The sequence below is a fragment of the Rhizophagus irregularis genome, chromosome 14 (genome assembly GCF_026210795.1).
Source record: "Rhizophagus irregularis chromosome 14, complete sequence".
Lineage (NCBI taxonomy): Eukaryota > Fungi > Glomeromycota > Glomeromycetes > Glomerales > Glomeraceae > Rhizophagus > Rhizophagus irregularis.
In genome coordinates this window covers 1,462,555-1,484,227 of record NC_089442.1, presented here as the reverse complement: position 1 = coordinate 1,484,227, position 21,673 = coordinate 1,462,555, and the positions used below count along the sequence as shown (strand labels likewise).

General features: G+C 26.6%; 6 protein-coding genes across 6 annotated transcripts; 5 read left to right on the top strand and 1 right to left on the bottom strand.

Moving 5' to 3' along the window:
• Window positions 1–1,457: 1,457 nt before the first annotated feature.
• OCT59_006006 (uncharacterized protein) lies at window positions 1,458–4,003 on the top strand (the record flags this gene model as incomplete). Its single annotated transcript, XM_066140978.1, has 6 exons — window positions 1,458–2,606; window positions 2,682–2,884; window positions 2,950–3,605; window positions 3,706–3,748; window positions 3,831–3,895; window positions 3,978–4,003. 6 exons carry the CDS (start codon window positions 1,458–1,460, stop codon window positions 4,001–4,003), a joined length of 2,142 nt encoding a protein of 713 aa, XP_065997815.1.
• Window positions 4,004–4,450: 447 nt separating this feature from the next.
• Window positions 4,451–6,079, top strand: OCT59_006005 (uncharacterized protein). The gene is made up of 2 exons (XM_025326594.2): window positions 4,451–4,715; window positions 4,813–6,079. The coding sequence occupies exons 1-2, from the start codon at window positions 4,462–4,464 to the stop codon at window positions 5,981–5,983; spliced, it is 1,425 nt and encodes a 474-aa protein (XP_025175300.1). The 5' UTR covers window positions 4,451–4,461; the 3' UTR covers window positions 5,984–6,079.
• A 251-nt stretch (window positions 6,080–6,330) lies between these two features.
• On the bottom strand, window positions 6,331–7,875 carry OCT59_006004 (uncharacterized protein; the record flags this gene model as incomplete). The annotated part of the gene is made up of 5 exons (XM_025332212.2): window positions 6,331–6,865; window positions 6,943–7,051; window positions 7,132–7,248; window positions 7,331–7,416; window positions 7,510–7,875. 5 exons carry the CDS (start codon window positions 7,873–7,875, stop codon window positions 6,746–6,748), a joined length of 798 nt encoding a protein of 265 aa, XP_025175299.1. The 3' UTR covers window positions 6,331–6,745.
• Window positions 7,876–10,952: 3,077 nt separating this feature from the next.
• OCT59_006003 (uncharacterized protein) lies at window positions 10,953–12,676 on the top strand. The gene is made up of 2 exons (XM_025318780.2): window positions 10,953–11,259; window positions 11,350–12,676. Exons 1-2 carry the CDS (start codon window positions 11,000–11,002, stop codon window positions 12,527–12,529), a joined length of 1,440 nt encoding a protein of 479 aa, XP_025175298.1. The 5' UTR covers window positions 10,953–10,999; the 3' UTR covers window positions 12,530–12,676.
• Window positions 12,677–15,720: 3,044 nt separating this feature from the next.
• OCT59_006002 (uncharacterized protein) lies at window positions 15,721–17,402 on the top strand. The gene is made up of 2 exons (XM_025318779.2): window positions 15,721–15,987; window positions 16,070–17,402. The coding sequence occupies exons 1-2, from the start codon at window positions 15,737–15,739 to the stop codon at window positions 17,241–17,243; spliced, it is 1,425 nt and encodes a 474-aa protein (XP_025175297.2). The 5' UTR covers window positions 15,721–15,736; the 3' UTR covers window positions 17,244–17,402.
• A 1,145-nt stretch (window positions 17,403–18,547) lies between these two features.
• On the top strand, window positions 18,548–20,163 carry OCT59_006001 (uncharacterized protein). Its single transcript, XM_025318778.2, has 2 exons — window positions 18,548–18,808; window positions 18,891–20,163. Exons 1-2 carry the CDS (start codon window positions 18,555–18,557, stop codon window positions 20,062–20,064), a joined length of 1,428 nt encoding a protein of 475 aa, XP_025175296.1. The 5' UTR covers window positions 18,548–18,554; the 3' UTR covers window positions 20,065–20,163.
• Window positions 20,164–21,673: the final 1,510 nt, after the last annotated feature.

Sequence of the window (21,673 nt, the reverse complement as noted above, 5' to 3'; positions counted from 1 at the left end):
ATTAAGCGGTTTTGTATAAAATAACTACCAACATAAAAAAATTTTTTAATTCAAAACTTAATATAATAAACTTCATTCTTCATATTATTACACTGATATGATTACAAACTTATTTAAAAGTCAAAGACAACGGTTAGCCTGCAGACAGCAAATTAGTTACAAACGGATGAGACGTCATACTAAATAATGATCGGCACACATACTTATGCCATGTGCTCATACATAAGGTCTAGACGTACTCGTACTGTTGTACACTACTGCATGTATTGTACTCTTCGATATAGTGCTTCCAAATACATAAACGAATTTTCTATAGAAATTCTATGTAGATAAAAAAAAATTCTAGACCATCTTTTCTATAATTTCAGGTGAAAGAGTCTTTTAACAATTACGTATATTGCAACAAAGTTAATAATAATAGACTTTAAAATTATAATTTTTTTTTTCTATGATTGTCAAATGTTTAAATTATTAAGCGATCCTCAAAGCTTAATATAAAAAACTTTCATCCATTACCTTATTACACAATGTATTCACCTCTTCTAAGTAAAAATAAAAATAAATTAAATTATTACATTGATACATGGTTACAAAAGTCAAAGGCACAATGATAGTCAGTAGGTAGGATGTGAGTACGCCATATTCGGGGCAAATATTGATCGACACATATTTATGCAAAAGGATAATGTCTGATGCACTCGTACTGTAAACTTCCGCATGTACTCTTCGATATAGTGCTTCCAAATAGTACATAACCGAATTTTCTATAAAAATCCCATGTAGGTAAAAAAAATTCTAGACCATCTTTTCTAATTTTGTGAGGAGAAAGAGTCTTTTAACAATTACCGTATATATGCAACAAAGCTACTAATAATAATAGCCTTGAGATTATTTTTTTTTCTATTATGGCTAAATGTCATTCTTTAATAATTATTGAGCGATTTTGCACAAAATGATTGCCAACATAGTTCAAAACTTAATATAACAAACTTCCATCCATTACCTAGTTATTGATACTACATGGTTACAAATTTAATTAAAAGTCAAAGGCACAATGGTTGTCAGTAGGTAGCAAATTAGTACAACGGATGTGATTACGCACAAATATTGATCGACACATATTCCACTATACCATAACAGGTCCAAGTATGACAGACTTGCTCGTACTGTATGTACACACCTGCTTCGATACAGTGTTTCAAAACGTCCAATAACTAACCAATTATAGTATAATTCATGCATTTACCCTTTCGATAAAATATTTCCAAATACAAAAACGAACTTTTCTGTAATACTAAGGTAAATTCTTAAAATTCCATGCATATGAAAAAATTCTAGAATACTTTTCCATAACACCAACGGAAAGTTTTTACATTTTCAACTCCTTGAAATAATCTATTGTCTGTTAAAATTATAAATATGTTGAATTTTCAATATTTATTTAAAAACATAATAAAATGGAACTCATAAAAATCTTAAATAAATATGATGAAAATTATTTTGACCCAACTCCGAAATTAAAATCTAGCCCAATACCGATCTTGTTCGTTTCATTTAATGAGAATGATAAAAAGTGTATTTATTGTGGAGAAGAATATAGTGAGGCGATTTTATGTTACCAAAAATATTGTAAAAAATGTTTATCATGTTATATCACTGATATAAATAATAATACTAATTTATACCTAGACATATATTTGTCTACAAAGAACTTGGAATGTACTGAACATGAAATAAATAGAATACTATATGAACCACAAAATATTCCAGAATGTTGTAGAAATTTCTTTGAAATATTATGTTTTAAACAAATACTGGGTTGTTTTAAATCTATATATACAAAGGATCCTTATTATAATTTAAGCGAAAATGTGATTCAAAGTGAAAAAAATTGTAAACTATGTAGGAAATCATTACAACAAGAAGCATATTTTAATTTTAAGTTGTGTTCAGATTGTTATCAAATTTCTTCTGGATGTGTAAAATCAACCTTATCTGAAAGTCCTATTCCAATTATTTATTTACCATGGTGGCATAATAGAACTTATTGTGAAGCTTGTAAAATATCCTTAACATTTACATCAGACTGTCAAAAGTATTGTACGAATTGTCTTATATTTTATACTGGATGTAGATATTGTCTAACAACAAATGTTATTTTTGGACCTACAATTCAATCTCAATGTAAAAAATGCAAAAAAGTATCATCTATTAATTTTGATATCACAAAAATTAGCATCGGAAATAATGATTTAGATGATTTACTTTCCAATTTGAGGCTTGATATTCACAATAATTTAAAAATAACCGAATTTGCTGATAAAGTTAAAGGTATTAAAGGTATTGATAAATATTTTTTTCCACATAGTATATGTAATTCTATTTATCAAGATGTTAAACTATCAATGGAATGGATACCATATTCTCAATTTACGGATATAAAAGAAATAGCAAAAGGAGGGTTTGGTATTATATATCAAGCAACTTGGTTAGATGGTTCATTTTGTATCAATAAACATGGTAGTAGAATTAGAAGGAGAAATGAAACAGTCATTTTAAAAAGATTTATAAATTCTAAAGATATTGACAAACATTTTTTAAATGAGGTGAATGTTATCCTACATTTATACTTTCTATTAATGTTTTATAAATAAACTGATTTATTATCATGAATTTTATAGTTAAAATCAAATCAATATTGTTATCAAATTATGCATCATATTATTAAAACTTATGGTTTTACAAAAGATCCTGAATTAGATGATTATATACTAGTAATGCAATATGCAGAAGATGGAGATTTACACAAATGGTTACAAAAAAGTTTTGCAAATATTACGTGGAATAAAAAAAAATTAATTATTTTATGGCAAATTTCAGAAGGGTATTTATATTAATGCATTTATCACAATTACTTATGATAATTACTAATTTATTTATTCTATTTAGACTTGAAACTATTCATAAAGCAAATTTTATACATCGAGATTTTCATAGTGGAAACATATTATTTGGTTCTGCTGCATCTAATATCTCATCAACAGAATATGCAAAGTTTAGAGAAAGACATGAATGGAAAATTGGAGATCTAGGATTATCTCAACCTGCAAATAATACATCATCAAATAATGAAATATATGGAGTGATACCTTATATTGCACCAGAAATATTTAAAGGATCTTCATTTTCTAAAGAAACTGATATTTATTGTATGGGCATAATTATGTGGGAACTTACAACAGGTTGTAAACCTTTTGCTAATGAAGAGCATGATATTCAGCTTGTTTATAAAATTCTTGATGGAGAACGACCAGTAATTACAGAAGATACACCAGAATGTTATGCAAATCTAATGAAAAGTTGTTGGAACCCGGACCCTAAAAAAAGACCATCCATAAAGAAAGTTCGCAATACTCTTGGTAGTTGGTCTTTTAGACATAAGCATAATGAAGTATTTAATCAAGCTGAATCAAAAAGAATAGAGCTAATAAATTCAGGAAAGCTTGGACCCGAGTTTAGCGAAAAACCTCACCCAAATGCTATTTTTACAAGTAGACTATTAACTTCTTTTATTTCTGAATGTTCATCTATCAATTCCTCTAAAGGTATGTATTAAAAAAGCATAAACATATAAATGCAATAAATGTAAGTTTCTAAACAATTAACAAATAAATATTTGAATGAATATATGATTTCAATTTATAGGTTACACTTCAATAGAAAATGATCTTGATATTGATATTGAAAGGTAATTAAAAAATTGAAAATTTTTTTTAAAAAAATTTAACAATTCAAATCTTTTTAATTAAATAATCATTTATATAAAATAGATCAAACGTAATTGGAACTAAACGAAATATTGAAGAATTAAATATAAATTCTCATGAAAATAATGGTAAGTATTTATTGATATAAAATTCTTTTTTATATTCGTTTTACACTTTTATTCATTTTTTTTTTTAATTTTAATTTTAAAGTAGGAAAATACATTAAAATTGAGTAATAGTAATCAAAATATAGATTGGGAAATCAAATTACGAATAATATTTTTGCGTTTCTTGATGAATATTGTATTTCATATTTATTTTCATATTTGATAATCAAATATCATAAAATATTTAACTATATATTAATTTTTAACATTTAATAAATTTATAATTTATGCAATCAAAATTTCGAAATTATTCTGAATAATATATTAAAATAAAATACAAAAATTAAATTCTACATAACTTCGCCACAATGGTTTTTTGACGTTTAACATATTGCACGTGACATTTTTCTGGTGTTCACGTTACACATTCCAAAATTTCTTTCTATAAATAAAAAACAGGATTTAATACAAGTTATTAAAGTTATGATCTTCCAGAACAAAAGCACTATTATATATATATATTGAATTGTTTTAAATAAATTTACTCCGACCTTTTTTTTATTTTTATTTTTTTTTAAAAAAAAAAAATGGTTTCAAAATTCCATTCAAGCCTTTCAGAATCCCTTTCATTAATGTTAAATGATTCAGATGATCATAATGTAATAATTCAAGTTGGAGAAAATCAAAATATAAAAGAATTTCGTGCACATTCAAATATTCTTAGAGCTCGTTCACCTTATTTTAAAGGTGCGTTCTCAACCGGATGGATTTCTAAAAAAGATAATATGATTGAATTCAAAAAACCAAATATAAGTCCTACCGTTTTCGAAATGATTCTTAAGTAAGCAAAATAATTATAATAGTTAAATAATAATATTTAAAAATAATGATTTATATAAAAAAAAAAATTTTTTTTTCCATTTACACAATAAATAAAGATATATATATGCAGGTGAAGTGGATTTAACTAAGCAACCAGGCGAAAATATTCTTGGATTGTTAGTTGCATCTGACGAGTTGCTTCTTGAAGAATTATTGAATCACGTTCAAGGCTATTTGATTGAAAAACAATCAACATGGATTGAAAAAAATTTTGTTCTTGTCCTTCATACAGTCTTCAAACTTTCTAATTGTAAGAAACTGCAAGATCATTGCCTTGAATCTATCTGCGCTGACCCACAGCCATTCATTACTTCAAAAGATTTTCCATCACTTGATAAAGATATTCTCTACGGCTTGCTTAAACGAGATGATTTAAACATTGAAGAAAGTGTTGCTTGGGATTCTTTAATTAAATGGGGTATTGAACAAACTCCTGGTTTGGGAAATAGGAACAACGATAGAACCAAATGGAATAATGAAAATTATGAAGCATTGAAGAAAACTTTAAATAAATTCACTCCTCTTATTAGATTTACTGCAATTAGTTCTGCTGATTTTTTCGATAAAGTTCGTCCATATAAGGCAGTTATTCCTCATCATATTTACGAGGAAGCTATGGAATTTTATATGAAGAATACTTCCCCAAAGACAACGACTTTACCTCCACGTTCTGGAAATGCCCGAATCGAATCAAAACTTATTAAACCAAAACTTACTAACATAATTGCTGGTTGGATCGAAAGAAAAAATGGAAAAAACCGATCGCTCAATAAAAAGTATAAGTTTGATCTTCTTTATCGTAGTAGTCAGGATGGAAATTATGTTAATACATTTCGAAATAAATGTAATAATCAAGGTCCATGTTTAGTACTAGTCAAACATCAACAATCAGCAAAGATTTATGGAGGATATAATCCGCTTGGTTTTACACATGATGAACAATGGGATGATCAATGGCTTTATACATCTGAAAGTTTTATATTTTCTTTTGAAAATAGTGAAGATATTCAAAATATGAAAATAGGTCGTGTGAATAATAGCAGTTATGCAATATACGAATATTATAACACTGGATTTAATTTTGGAAGTGTTCTTTATATGAGTGGTCAACTAATATATTTTAATAATTCAGGCTATTATAAAAATGTTAATAATGTTTTAAGCCCATATCTGAATATCAATTTTGTTCCAGAGGAAATAGAAGTATTTAAAATAACTACTTCATAGTTATATAGGTCCCTTTTACATAAATACCATTATTGTAATACTTTGTTTATGTAACAACCATAAATAAAATATTTAATATTATTTATTTATCAAGTACAACTAACCATTAATAATTGAATATTTGTCTTTTTTACAATTAGATGGGGAGTACAGCGAAATAATTTCAATTAATAGCTGCATCCTCGTTAATTAAAAGCGTAATGCAAATAAAGAGTGGATAGGATTCGTCTTTTCCGGAGTTCTTTGGAATGGTAAATCCCTAAATCATTATATAAATCATTGAAAAATATAAATTACATTATATCTATTGATTTCAAAAAATTAAGTAATTAATACTTTGCAAGATATTCGTGATAAATCTGTAACGGACATTTATTTAATTACAATATAAAAATATAATCGCACTATCGTTGCACTACCATGGTCTTAAATATATTCAAGAAAATTTACAATCAACTTTAGTTCTTCTACAATTAAACGATGACTATATTACGGAGGAAGTAACTAGTATAATATGATGATGTTCCATCAAAATCGCATAAATTAGTTTAATAAATTATTAGAATTGCAACTAACAAAATTTAATCAAATGATAATAAATGTAAATTATAAAGTAAAAATAACTTCATCGAAAATATTTGTGCTTCTTTGAAATAGGTAAAGTTTATTTGGAAAATCTTTTTTGTTTTTTAACGAAATTAAGAAATTATAAGATCGTGAAAAATTAAAGTAATTAAATCCATCCATTAATCGATCATAATTTTACTCCCTCTTCTTTTGTAAAGTAGAACTTTCAGGATTAAAAGAACAAACTATTAACGCTATAATACTTCCAATTACATGACCGATGTAAGCACTAATCACACAAGAAATAGGCCATTCCTAAATACAATTTAAATATTAGTAATCGAGTAACCGTATAATATTTTTAAGTTTTTTTTCTTAATTAATTTAATTACCTGCCATGGTCTATCCCAATCCAATGGTATAACTATAGCACCCGCCCATGCACCTATTATCGTACCAACAGTTGGATAATAAACCATCTTTTCTGGAATTGTTTCAGGACTGAAAAAAAAACAAATTGTTTAAATTAATTGTTCGATAATAAATAAATTATTATTATAAATAAAAAATTATTTAATTACCAGAAATCAGAAAATACTCTTGACCAATAAGGAGTATGATTTTTAAAAGCAACAGCCGGAGGAAATATTCCTAATAATGATACATATACTGCGAACATCAATGTTTTTTGTGCGTTACTATTAAAATTAAAAATTTGTTTATTTTATTGTTAATAAAATCTCTTTTTTTTAACTGAAATTTTTAATTAATATTACTTACTGAATTAAAGAAGCACCGAATAAAATAGCCACAATATGTAATACGAAAACAGCAAAGGCAGTTAAAAGCAATGCTACAATAAAATTCTAAAAAAAAATAGAAAAAATAGAAATTAGATTAAAATCAAAAATCAAAAAAGAAAAGAAAATATATAAAATTTTTTTTTTTCCTCATTTTACCTGTCCTTTATTTTTTACGAAATTTATCAGAAAAACTTTTGAATTTTTTCTAGTTTCATAACCACCATTACTAGAATCATAATATAAATAAATTAACCAACGAATAGTTTCAATTATAAATTGAACGAAAAATAATAATAAATTAGTTGACTTTAAACTTTCTACGGGATCTTTTAATAAATTTTGTTGTGGAATATAAAATAAACATAACGTTGAAAATGTTAATTGTATAATAGTGATTAAACCATGCGTTTTAAAGTGAAATTTTATTGTATTATCTTCATAATTTGTTGATATAGATGGTGACGGAATTTCCGATGAAAAAGATGATGACGATGATGATGCTGTTGTGCGATTACGAGACATTTTTTTTTTTTTTTTTTTGAACAGAAAAAAATTGGATTTTTATGGAAAAAAAAATCAGACTTACCAAAATTGGTTAATCCGTGTAATTCAAAAGCCACAAAATGATCTATGAAAGGGTAACCGAAGATCGTATTTCAATGTGTAATGATTCAAACTATTTTTTTTTAAAAAAAGACTCTAAATTTCACTTCGATATTTTTATTAATGCGATGATTATTATAATGCGATTATTTAAAGTTAAAACAATTAAAGAATATTAATATTTTCAATGCTTCGTTCACAAAATTTCACAATTGTATTTAAAATGATCGATTTAAAAGATTTAAAAACATCTTTCTCTCCAAATAATAAACGATAGTATATAATGCACAATATATTAAGAAATCAGGCGTAATCTTTCTTATGTTGATGAATTACTTTCTCGATGAATGATTTATTTTATACACGTTCAAGATCATTTAAAATATAGAATTTGAATTTACGAAAATTTTTAACATTGTTTAATTTAATTTGTCTATTTGGAAATTACAAGAATTTACTTTTAAATCCATAACAATTTATCACTTTATGAATTTTTTTAAAAAATTCTATTTGTTTTATGATTCATAAAAATATTCGATTAAATGAGGTATTGAAAGTTCTAAACTTCGAACAATGATAGTCATTCATATCGGTTTTTTATATTTTGAAAAAGTTTGTCTATATAAAAACTATTATATTTATGATATGTTTGTCGGATTCTACTTTAATAATGACCACGATTTTTCCACCACGAACTTAAACCATCAAGACTACGTTACGTAATTTTTTAAACTATCCCTAAACTAAATACTAAATATGAATAAATATTTAGTAAATTAACATCGACCAATAGTACTAATACATCCAATAAATTAATAATTTTAACCGATCAGTACGATCAGTAAATAATTACTTCATAAAAAAGCCTTAATTATAAAGTAGCTTAACTTACAACATCATAATTATGTCATCCTAAATATTATGCTACATATGTTAAATCACATATGATTAATCAATTGGCGCCTCGTTTTAGAAAAATATTTTTCTAAAGTTAAAATAATATTATTAAATATTTTTAAATATTATAATATGAGAAATTCTAGTAGATTAAAATTAGACATTAAAAATTATGAAAAAATATTATCAGGAAAAATTATCCGATATACAAATCTCGTAAAATTAATTAAAAATAATATTTGGCTTCTTACAATTTCACCCATTGGTTGAAAAGGATATTAAATTATTAAAGCTTAATTTTAACAAATGAGTATAATTTTAGTGTAAAATTTTTATTAAAAAAGACTTTTATATCAGGAAGCGTTATCCAGATATCCGGTTGTATCAAAAGTGACTAACAATACAATAATGGAATATACGGTATATATTTCAATAATTATGGTAATATTGGCAGTTAAAATAACTATCGTACTTCGTGATTTATAGTATTACCGTACGATACTGTATGTAAGAAGAAATTTTACCCTTATTAGTTATTGTAAGTAACCTCAGTTTACGACTAAAGTCATTGAAATTAAATTTATTCATTAAACATTTGTATCTAAATGAATTCATTTTTAGCTTTGAGACAAATTATCCGGATATGATGTGTATGGTGTAATACCCGTTCCCCTATTTTACCCGTGAATTCGGAAATAATTAGACCTATAATGTTTTTAATTCCGCAGTTATTTCGTATTATGTAACGATTGTAACGAATGTAACGTGATTGATAAGCCTATATTTATTTATGTAATAATTCATTAGTAATCTCACAAATATTTATTACCATTCTATCAAAAACGAAAATTGATGAACAATTAACACTTTTATCATATTATTTATTCAATGATAAATTAAGGTGTAAATATGACATAATATAATTTCGTATACATCCAAATACTTTGAAAAAAATATTCTTATCCGTTATAAATTTTTTTGAGAAAAAATATAATTGATGTAAAAAAAATTGTATTCTTTTTACTTTTTTTAAAAAATCAAATATTAGAAACTAGACAGTATGCGTAAAAAAAAAATTCATAATAAAAATTATATTCATATAGAATAAGTCGATTTATCAAACGAAAATTTATCCGTAAACTGCTGATGGACTTTTCGAGAAATTATTTATATTAAATTAATCCCGAGTTTAATAATAATTTTGATCTCCTACATTAAATTTCATAATTGTAAGAAAATTGCGTGATTATTATATTTTCTATCAAATTATTTAATCGAGATTTTAATCTCATGATTTGAAATTTTTTTAATTACAACAATTACCAAGTTCTAAATTTTATATCAAAATTCGCTCATTATGCTTGTAAGAATGTCTCCTATTGATTGTTTGACTTTTGATAAAGTTCGTCCTAGTTGAGTTGCCATATATGACCGTTAAATTCTATTAATATAATACTATACAAAACTCGCAACTTTGTCACCACGAATTTAATATAATCGCGTCTTTTTATCAATAATAAAATCCCTATTAAATCATTCAGAACAAAATTTAAATATAAAAATCAACGAAAAAAAAAAATATTCTGTGGTTAGTTATACTTTGATTGAATTTTATTGTTATAGCAACGATAATTATAGATTATTTACTACTTTACTAGGAAATTTTTAATTATCAAAGCTACAAGATATCGATAAATTACTGCAAAGATATCGATAAAGTAATTATTATTCGGCAGAAGTCGTAATTATAAAATACAGGTTAGCTAATCTTATTTACATCTTAAGCCTAATTATGTAATTTTTTTCATCCCTCAATTTGTAGGAAATCATATGATTCATACATCATACACGAGATAAAATGAATCCTGACTCCTGATTGGATTAATTAAGGTTATTTAGCGCCTTATTTTGAAAAAAAAACCAACAAAAAAAGCTTATTTTGAATTACTATGTAAGTAAAATTTCATCATATTACGTGATACTACAGCGTGATAATGTATTTAAAAGTAAATATTAACAGGTTAATTGCACAATTCATTTACAAATATTGTAAATAAATGAATTGAATCTATTTAAATAATCTTTTTTTTTTGTGATTTTTTTTTTTTACTTATCGTACAATTTTTTTTTTTCAAAAAAAAAAAAAATGGATTTGGATTCAAAATTTTACGTCTATCTTTCACAAGATCTTTCGTTAATGTTGGATGATGCAGATGATTATAATGTCATCATTCAAACTGGAGAAGGCCAAAACATAAAAGAATTTAGTGCACATTCAAATATTTTAAGAGCTCGTTCACCTTATTTTAAGAGTGCACTTTCAACAAAATGGATTACCAAAAAAAATAATATGATTGAATTTAAAAAACCTAATATTCGTCCTACTGTTTTTGAAATAATTCTCAAGTATGTATGATCTTTTTCTCGTCTAAATAACTTATTATTTTGATTTATAACGTAAATTAATCTTTTTTTTTGTTCAATGATAAAATAAAGGTATATTTATACAGGTGAAGCGGATTTATCCAAACAATCAGGAGAAAATATTCTTGGAGTTTTAGTCGCGTCCGATGAATTATTAATCGATAAATTATTTAAATATGTTCAAGATTATTTAATTGAAAAACAAACAAATTGGGTTAAACAAAATTTTGTTCTTGTTCTTCATACGGTCTTTAAACTTACTAGTTGTAAGAAATTACAAGATCATTGTGTCGAATCTATATGTGCAGATCCACACCCATTTGTTACTTCAAAGGATTTTCCATCTCTTGATAAGGATATTTTTTATGAATTACTTAAACGAGATGATTTACAAATTGAAGAAGCTGTCGCTTGGGATTCTTTAATTAAATGGGGTATTGAACAAACTCCTGGTTTAGGAAGTAAGAATAATGATAGAACTAAATGGAATAATAATAATTATGATGCATTAAAGAAAACTTTAAGCCGTTTTATTCCTTTAATTCGATTTGTGGATATTTCTTCTGCTAATTTTTTTGATAAAGTTCGTCCTTATAGAGCCGTTATCCCTCATCATATTTATGAAGAGGTAGCCGAATTTTATTATAAAAATAATTTACCAAAAACCACAACTTTACCTCCAAGAAATGGAAAGATCCGAATTAAATCAGTACTTATTAAACCTGAACTTGCTAATATAATTGCTGGTTGGATCGAAAGAAAAAATGGAAAAAGCCCATCGCTCGATAAAAAGTATAAGTTTGATCTTCTTTATCGTAGTAGTCAGGATGGAATCAATCACAATACATTTCGAAATAAATGTGTTAATCAAGGTCCATATTTAGTATTAGTCAAACATCAACAATCAGCAAAAATTTATGGAGGATACAATCCAATCGGATTTATAAACTCTGGTAATCAATGGCGTAGTACAACTGAAAGTTTTATATTTTCTTTTGAAAATAGCACAGATATTCAAAATATGAAAATAAGTCGTATAAATAATAACTATTATAATTATGCAATATACGAATCTTCCAGTTATGGATTTAGTTTTGGTAACACCTTTTATATGAATAGCGACAAACGAATATATTGTAGTAATAATGGCTATTATGATGGTAATCTTAATAATGTTTTAAATCCACACATAAATCAAAATGGCTATTTTGCTCCAGAGGAGATTGAAGTATTTAGAATAACCACTACATGATTTTATGATATATTGTATATATTCCTGTGTGTTCGGTTATGTAAGAAGAATTTTAGGTTATACGTTATAACAATTCGCACGTTGTATCCTATTTCATAATAAATAAATTGTAACGTCAAATTTACATAACTATCATTTATATGGTAATCATTATTATTGATTTTTTTTTTCTAAATGAATTATCACGAATTTTATCTATCTTTAGCTTACACGAAAGGTAATACTCGATCTTTCCTTGCCGTAAATCCGGCAATAATTTAATTGATAAAAGTTATATTTATATTTACATTTTATTACGCAGTTATTTTTCTAAATGTACCATTCCGAAATTACACCACCATTTTTTTGAACTTAATTCCGGCCTAAGTGGTCGTAATTCTGGTCAAAATCATCATAATGCGGGCTAGGGTTGTACGGTATTATTTTACTTTAACAAGCTTTCTGTCACTCATGATGTGTATCTAATTATTTTATTATTATAAAGTTACTTAATTAGGTAATTTAGTTATGGTTATTCATTATTGCAACTTTCCAATTAATTGCAGCAATTATAATTCGACCGAAAATTTTATTTATTAGACAAATCCTTTTTTTCGGTCGAACAGCTCACGCGAGAAAATCCGACCTAAAAGAAATAAGTCTAACTAAATAAAAACAAACTCCAGACATCATCAACTAAAATTAATGATCATACTGATCCGGAGGAAGTGGTTGAAACCGTGAATAAATTTGGAGAAGATAACAATGGATCGAAAGGAAAAGTGGAGAAAGATAAGCGTAAAATATCAAGACAAATTTTCCATCAAAAATTGTAGAAAGTCAATCAAGTAATAGGAAATCAACACAAGGCGAGTTAAAAGAATTTGATCAGTTTGAAATTAATGATCATACTAGTCCGGAAGAAGTGGCTAAAGTCGGGAATAAATTTGGAGAAGATAAAAATGGATCGAAAAGAAAAGTGGAGAAAGATAAGCGTAAAATATCAAGACAAATTTTCCATCAAAAATTGTAGAAAGTCAATCAAGTAATAGGAAATCAACACAAGGCGAGTTAAATCAGTTTAATACAGTCTGTTCGACGAGACTCTCGATTAAGTAAGAAGAGGAAGACCAAAATGTTAGGACAAAACGTGCAAAAACTGGGAAACACAAACAGAAATTTAGAAGGATGAAAGCGAAGAAGTAAAAAGAGATTAGTTATTTTAATAAATAATAATATAAAAGAAGGATTTCTTTATGTATGATAGTCACACAAAATTAGAGTAGTAACAAAAATTTTAAAGAAAATTTTTTCTTGATACGAGGGATCCTACTTGTCACATGATTTCGCGATTATGTAAATTTAATATGTAAAATATGTAAACGTAAAAATTTTTATAATTTTGCTAATTTTTATTACATGAATATACAATAAATTTGTCATTATCCCAATTTCCTTATTTATATACTTTTAACTAACTCATAAACCAAATATCCTGACCTAACGGCTAACCCTAACGCAATAATAACGCCACGCATGACGCACCGCACTGACTCTAATCCTAAATTCCTAATGCAACAATAGCATCACGCACTGACCCTAACCCTAACGCGATAATAAATCCTAACCTTAATACAACAATAGTAATATCATGTACCCTTAATATCCTTCTCTAAGATAAGCATTTTCTTTATCATCTTTGCATTCTTTTCAGGGCAATTTCATAAATCATGATACAGACTATGGAACATTGTTTCTTGTCTGATTTGTATTCTACAGCAGATTGGTGAAAAGGAGAGTTATCATTTTTCTTGTATCCAAAGCTTCTTCTTGAACATTTTCAATTCAGGTTCATTGTCAATATCACTGAGTTCATTATCATTTTCGTACGATATGGGGTATCGTTCATCTAAATAAATATATTAATAACATTTATTTTAGCAACTTAAATTAAAAAGAAAAAACAACTTACGTACGTTAAAAGTTTTAAAGGAAAGAATATTTTTATAATCCACGTGAACAAGATTATTTAAAGGAAAGAATATTTATGAACGCGAAATTCAATAATCGATAATCATAATATCACGTGACAATTTACAAAACATGTGAAATAGGGTTACGTATATCCTTTAGTACAAACCTATTATTTACAATTTTAAAAATAACTGGCGGTAGTGACTTATATGTTGATGTGGTCTGCACTTTTTTAGGGTTAGCAATCTTTATTTCGTACACTGCTCTGTTCTGCATAATATTAAAAAATAAAAAGCAATTTTAAAAATAGTTTAGTTATTAGAATAGTGTATTGTTTGTAATTTATATGATAACGTATAAATAGTCTAATTTAGCGCAGAAACAAAAATTTTGGAAGTGGTTAAGGATTGTTATCAGATATGTATTTGTGATACAAGCGCATGTTATTGTGTTTATATATTGTTTTAAATTCCAGTTGATCAGCTGTGGCTTAATAATTGTTTGCGTGATACTTTTTTTATTAATATAAAAAAGAATTACTAAAATAATAAAATAATAAATACTTTTTAGTATAATAAAAGATGTTAGTTCATGTATATCTAACCAAAACTAAAATAGAGATTGTAAAAAAAAATTTTTACACACGTTGAACCTTATTCGTAAAAAGCTGATTACCGAAGCATAAAAATCATAAAGCCAAGCATAGAATAGGATAAGATAAGAACATGCACATGCGTATGCATATAATAGTTATAATATGTTACAACAATCTTTAGATATGGCACAAACTTTTCAGCATTCTCTTCATTTTATAAAAAAAAAAACATTCACAAAGGATAATTATAGAAGTAATGGAATGAATAGCAATTACAAAGCGCTAAAGGAAGGTTTATTATACCTCATTATATTTGTTAATATCACCACTATGTTGAATCGCATTCTTTTAAATTCAGCAGAAATCGTGAGTATAAAATGAATGTAAGATAATCTTAATTAATAACATAAGCCAAATTATGTAATTTTTTTCATCCTCAATCTGTAGGAAATCACGAGATAATAAAATTTAATGCTTACTTAAACGAATCCTTACCCATGATTGGATTATTTAAAGTTATTTAGCGCCTTATTTTGAAAACAAAAAAAAAGCCTATTTTGAATCTCCAAAAAACTTATAACTATGTGATACTCTGGCGTGGTAAATTTATATAAAATTAATATTAAGCGTTTTTTTTTTTTTCAAAAAAAAAAAAAAAAATGAGTACAAAATTTCATTCCGAACTTTCACAAGATATTTCATTATTGTTGAATGATACAGATGATTATAATGTGATTATTCAAACTGGAGAAGGCAAAAACTCAAGAGAATTTCGTGCACATTCAATTATTTTAAAAATTCGTTCACCTTACTTTAAGAACTTATCAACAAAATGGGTTGTCCAAAAAAATAATATGATCGAAATTAAAAAGCCTAATATTCGACCTACCGTTTTTGAAATAATTCTTAAGTAACGTAGCTTTTTATTCTTAAGAATTCATAAATATTATTTATGTGCAACTAATAATTTTTTTTTTTGATATTAAATAAAGGTACATTTATACGGGTGAAGTGAATTTAACTAAGCGACCGGGAGCAGATATTCTTGGGTTATTAATTGCAACAGATGAGCTTCTTCTCGAAAAATTATTTAGACATGTTCTAAATCATTTAATTAAAAATCAAACAGCCTGGATTAAACAAAATTATGTTCATATTCTTCATACGATTTCTAAACTTTCTAGTTGTAAGAAATTGCAAGATCATTGTATTGAATCGATCTGCTTAGATCCACAACCACTTATTACTTCAAAAGAATTTCTGTCACTTGATAAGGATATTTTATACGAATTATTTAAACGAGACGATTTACAAATTGAAGAGACAGTTGCGTGGGATTATTTAATGAAATGGAGTATTGAACAAACACCTGGTCTAGGAAGTAAAAATAACGATAGAACTAAATGGAATGACAACAATTATAAAGCATTAAAGGGAACTTTAAGTAAATTTATTCCACTTATTCGGTTTGCGGAAATACCTTCTGATGACTTTTATGATAAAGTTCGTCCATACAAAGCTGTTCTTCCTCTTCATATTTATGAAGAACTTGTTTTATTTTATTACAAAGATACTTTACCAAAATCCATAACCTTACCTCCACGTGTTGGTAAAGTCAAACTCGAATCAAAATTAATTAACCCAAAACAAGCTAATATAATTGCTTGTTGGATCGAAAGAAAAAATGAAAAAAACGCAACGCTCGATAAAAAGTATAAGTTTGATCTTCTTTATCATAGTAAACAGAATGGATTAAATATTAATACGTTTCGAAATAAATGTAATAATCAAGGTGCATGCTTAGTGTTAGTCAAAAGTCAACAATCAGCAAAAATCTATGGAGGATACAATCCAATTGGATTTACGAACTCTGGTGGACAATGGCGTGGTACGACTGAAAGTTTTATATTTTCTTTTGAAAATAGCGAAGATATTCAAAATATGAGAATAAGTCGTATAAATAATGGCTATAATAATTATGCAATATACGATTACAACATTTACGGATTTAGTTTTGGCAACAACTTCTATTTGAATAGTGACAAACGAATATATTGTAGTTATAATGGCTATTATGATGGTAATCTTAATAATGTTTTAAATCCATACTTAAATAGCAATTTTATTCCGGAGGACACTGAAGCCTTTAAAATAACTACTACGTGATTATGATAAGTTACATATATTCTTGTGTTTTCGGTTATTTAAGAAGAATTTTAGGTTAGAAATTATTGTATCCTATATAAATTGTATTGATTAAAATCATTAAAATTAAATATATAACTATTATAAATGAATTAGCACGAGTTCGATCTTATCTTTAGCTTACATGTCATTTCTTGCCGTAAATCCGGTAAAATTTTATGTTCACATTTTATTACGCAGTTATTTTCGATAAAAATGTCGAGCTTTCTATGGCATTTCGGTTTTGTGGGCGCGGTTTCTACTTTATGCACGATGCCGATCCTGCTGTAAATCGTATAAATAATCTTCACGTGATCATATAAAACCACGCCCACAAAACACCGGGTGTGTCTATTTATTTTATTGCAACTTTCCAATCAGTTAGAATTCGGCCGAAAATATTTCTAACAGTCGATTGGCTGAACCTAAAAAAAGGTCCAACTAAATAAATGAAAGGTTAAATTCCAATTAATAGTTTGATTATTAATTGTCGCTTATTTTTTTTTTTATTAAATGTATTATTATAAAAAAAAGTTCCATACTAAAATAATAAGTACTTTTTCGTATAATAAAAGATATTAGCTAATCGAAACATAAAGAATTTTTTTTTTTTAGAGTTAAAAAACTTTATTTGTAAAATGATTACAAATAAGATAGGATAGGAATAGGCATATGCGTATGCATACAATATGTTAAGAATATTTGGACTATAAATGGCGATTAATCTAACTAAAACTGAAAACTCTTAGTCATTATATGATCATTACATTAAAATCAAAAATTTACGAGAAATTCTCTTTATGACTAAATAATGAAGCCATTCAAAAACTCCTGGTTGGATAACTATAGAATTAATGGAATGAATAGCAGTTACGAAGCACTAAGCAAATTTTGTTATATTTTCAATATTAATATATATCATCGTAAGTTTAATATGTTCAATCGTATCCTTTAAATTCAGCAACAGAAAATCGTGAGTATAAAATAAATGCAAGATAATCTAATTTACAACATAAACCAAATTATGTAATTTTTTTCATCCCTCAATCTGTAGGACATCACGAGGTAATAAAATTCAATGCTAAATACTGACGCCTAATTGGATTATTTAAAGTTATTTTAGCGCCTTATTTTGAAAACAAAAAAAAAGCTTATCAAAAAACTCAATTAATCAAAAATATGTGATACTATGGCGTGGTAAATTTTTTAAAAATTGACAATGTAATTAACAAGTGAGACCTCATTAAATTTATTTAAACGACCGTTCTTTGTGCTCTTTTTTTTTTAAAAAAAATGGATACAAAATTTTACGACGATCTTTCACATGATTTTTTGTTAATGATGAATGATGCAGAAGATTATAATGTGATTATTCAAACCGGAGAAGACCCAAACATAAAAGAATTTCGTGCACATTCAAATGTCTTAAGAGCTCGTTCACCTTATTTTAAGAGCGCGCTTTCGACAAAATCTATTACTAAAAATAATAATATGATTGAATTTAAAAAACCTAATATTCGTCCTACCGCTTTTGAAATAATTCTCAAGTATGTGGTTTTTTCTTGTCTAAAAAAAATTATAATTTTGATTATAACGTAATTAATATTTTCGTTTAATGGCAAAATAAAGGTATATTTATACAGGTGAAATGGATTTATCCAATCATTCAGGAGAAGATATTCTTGGAGTTGTAGTCGCGTCGGATGAACTACTTCCCGAGAAATATTTTAAATATGCTCAAGACCATTTAATTGGAAAACAAGCAAATTGGATCAAGCAAAATTTTATTCTTATTCTCCATACAGTCTTCAAACTTCCTAGTTGTAAGAAATTGCTAGATTATTGTGTCAACTCCATCTGCGCAAATCCACAACCATTTATTACTTCAAAGGACTTTCCATCACTTGACAAGGATATTTTTTATGAATTACTCAAACGAGAAGATTTGCGAATTGAAGAGGCAGTCGCTTGGGAATCTTTAATTAAATGGAGTATTGAACAAACTCCTGGTTTAGGAAGTAAGAATGACGATAAAACTAAATGGAACGACAATAATTATAAAGCATTAAAAAGAACGCTAAGTCATTTTCTTCCTCTAATTCGATTTGTGGAAATTTCTCATGCTGATTTTTATGATAAAGTTCGTCCCTATAAAGCTGTTATCCCTGAAAATATTTACGAGGAGATTTCCGAATTCTATTATAAAAATACTTTACCAAAAACTACAACTTTTCCTCCACGAAAATTAAAGGTCCGAATTGAATCAAAACTTATTAGACTAAAACTTGCTAGTATAATTGCTGGCTGGATCGAAGGAACAGATGGAAATTACTTATCATATAAGTACAATTTTGATCTTCTTTATCGTGGTAGTAAGGATGGGATTAATACTAACACATTTCGAACTAAATGTAATGATCAAGGTCCATGTTTAGTATTAGTCAAATCTCAACAATCAACAAAAATTTATGGAGGATACAATCCACTTCAGTTTACAAATGATAGCGGACAATGGAAATATACACATGAAAGTTTTATATTTTCTTTTGAAAGTGGCAAAGATATTCAAGATATGAAAATAAGTCGCGTGAATAGCGCTAGTTATGCAATATACGAGTGTTCCAATTATGGATTTAGTTTTGGAAATACTTTTTATATGAATAGCGATCATAAAATATATTTCAATAATAACCAAGGCTATTATGATGATAAATTTAATAATATTAGAAGTCCATACGTAAATCAAAATGACAGTTTTGTTCCAAAGGAAATTGAAGTATTTAAATTAACTAAAGCTTCGTGAGATAGTTAATATTGTATATAAAAAAAATAACGTTATTTATATAGGATTTTTACACCCGATTCTCGTTAATAAAGAATTGCTATCAAAGTTTAACCAATATATGATATTGCAATTTATTTTCTGACATCTTTTTCCAGTACCAAAATTAGTAAATTTATGCGCCACATTTCCAAAATTCTGGTCGGTTTCATTCATACAATATATAAAGCGAAGCAACTCATTTCAAAGATAATAATTACTTACCAGGTTTTCCATAAACAAATAAGAAATATGAATTTTATCATAAAGTAAAATATTTAAATAAATTTATAATTATGATACTTAAGTTCTATAATAACCCAAAAATTCTGTTAAATAATTTTGTATCTGCAAATTGTTTAATTTCTCAAAATCACTTTTAATTTTGCAAAAAATATTAAAAATTACGTACAATTATTGTTATCCTATGTTCGATATGAAATTACAGACGCGGAAGAATCTAGTTTAACTAAAATGTCTTCTCGCATTTAAACCCGAAATTTTAATTTTTGAGCATTCGATTTATCTAAAAGATTTAAATTTGTAAAAAAAAAAAATATTTCTGTGTAACTAATGTCTCTATATCCGATAATAAGAAAAAACGTACATTTATAAATGATTCATTCAACGATTAGGACGATTAGGAACGGATGTTATTTTGGTTTATTAATGTATTCATATACGATAAAATTCTCGAGAAATTACTTAATAAAAATGTTTAAGATCTAGGTTAAAAATGATTTACTCTTCTTATTCTTCAAACTTTCTATTATGAACGGTAAGTAATACAATTAAAAAGTTTTTTAGCGAAGATTTTCAAAATATGGAAAATAGTCGTGTGTACTGGTGATAGTCTTAATTTGTAATTCAAGTTTTATGATAATGTCGGTAATTTTAAAATTTAAATCATAAAACTGGTTATTTAATAGAGTTATTGTGCTTTGTGTCACGTATAACGATATTATCGTGTGACCCATTGTATGGACTTTAGCTTAATTATAGCTTAATTATAACTTATTTTTGATTTACGAAAATAACAAAATTATCGGCAATTATATTTGATATACGGAGCACGATAATTATAAGTGATTATTCTTTCTTCTAAATATAGAAAAATAATAAAATATTCGTAATGATTAATAAAAAAATCATTGCAATATCCTAATGATACTATTGTCACTTGACTTCGGCTGTTCGACGGTTACTTCAACCAATTACATGATTTACATGTGAGAATAGGACTAATCACTTCCGAACAAATTTTCCACCCCACGTTGAACTAAAAATATTCACCACTGGCATCACACCCCACAGCGTTTTTCACTGTTTATATTTATATGAGGGAATGCCTCCCAAAATTATTTTTTTCACATCCCCTAAAAAATGCACCGGTCACGTGGTAATTGTGGTGTTACAACAACCACTCTAGCGTCGCCTAGAAAAAATGGTAGCCGGATAGGTTTTCCGGGTTATATGTGATTCGGAAACTGATTTCCGGTTAGCTTATTAATTTTTATTATAACGTAGTAAAAAAAAAAAAACTTCTGAATAAATTAATACAGTAAATATTTAAAGTTTTTTCTGAAATTTT

Coding starts and splice junctions, on each gene's coding strand:
- OCT59_006005 (XM_025326594.2), top strand. CDS start 4,462: ATGGTTTCAAAATTCCATTCAAGCCTTTCAGAATCCCTTTCATTAATG. Junction 4,716..4,812: donor GTTTTCGAAATGATTCTTAA/GTAAGCAAAATA, acceptor CAATAAATAAAG/ATATATATATGCAGGTGAAG.
- OCT59_006003 (XM_025318780.2), top strand. CDS start 11,000: ATGGATTTGGATTCAAAATTTTACGTCTATCTTTCACAAGATCTTTCG. Junction 11,260..11,349: donor GTTTTTGAAATAATTCTCAA/GTATGTATGATC, acceptor GATAAAATAAAG/GTATATTTATACAGGTGAAG.
- OCT59_006002 (XM_025318779.2), top strand. CDS start 15,737: ATGAGTACAAAATTTCATTCCGAACTTTCACAAGATATTTCATTATTG. Junction 15,988..16,069: donor GTTTTTGAAATAATTCTTAA/GTAACGTAGCTT, acceptor TATTAAATAAAG/GTACATTTATACGGGTGAAG.
- OCT59_006001 (XM_025318778.2), top strand. CDS start 18,555: ATGGATACAAAATTTTACGACGATCTTTCACATGATTTTTTGTTAATG. Junction 18,809..18,890: donor GCTTTTGAAATAATTCTCAA/GTATGTGGTTTT, acceptor GGCAAAATAAAG/GTATATTTATACAGGTGAAA.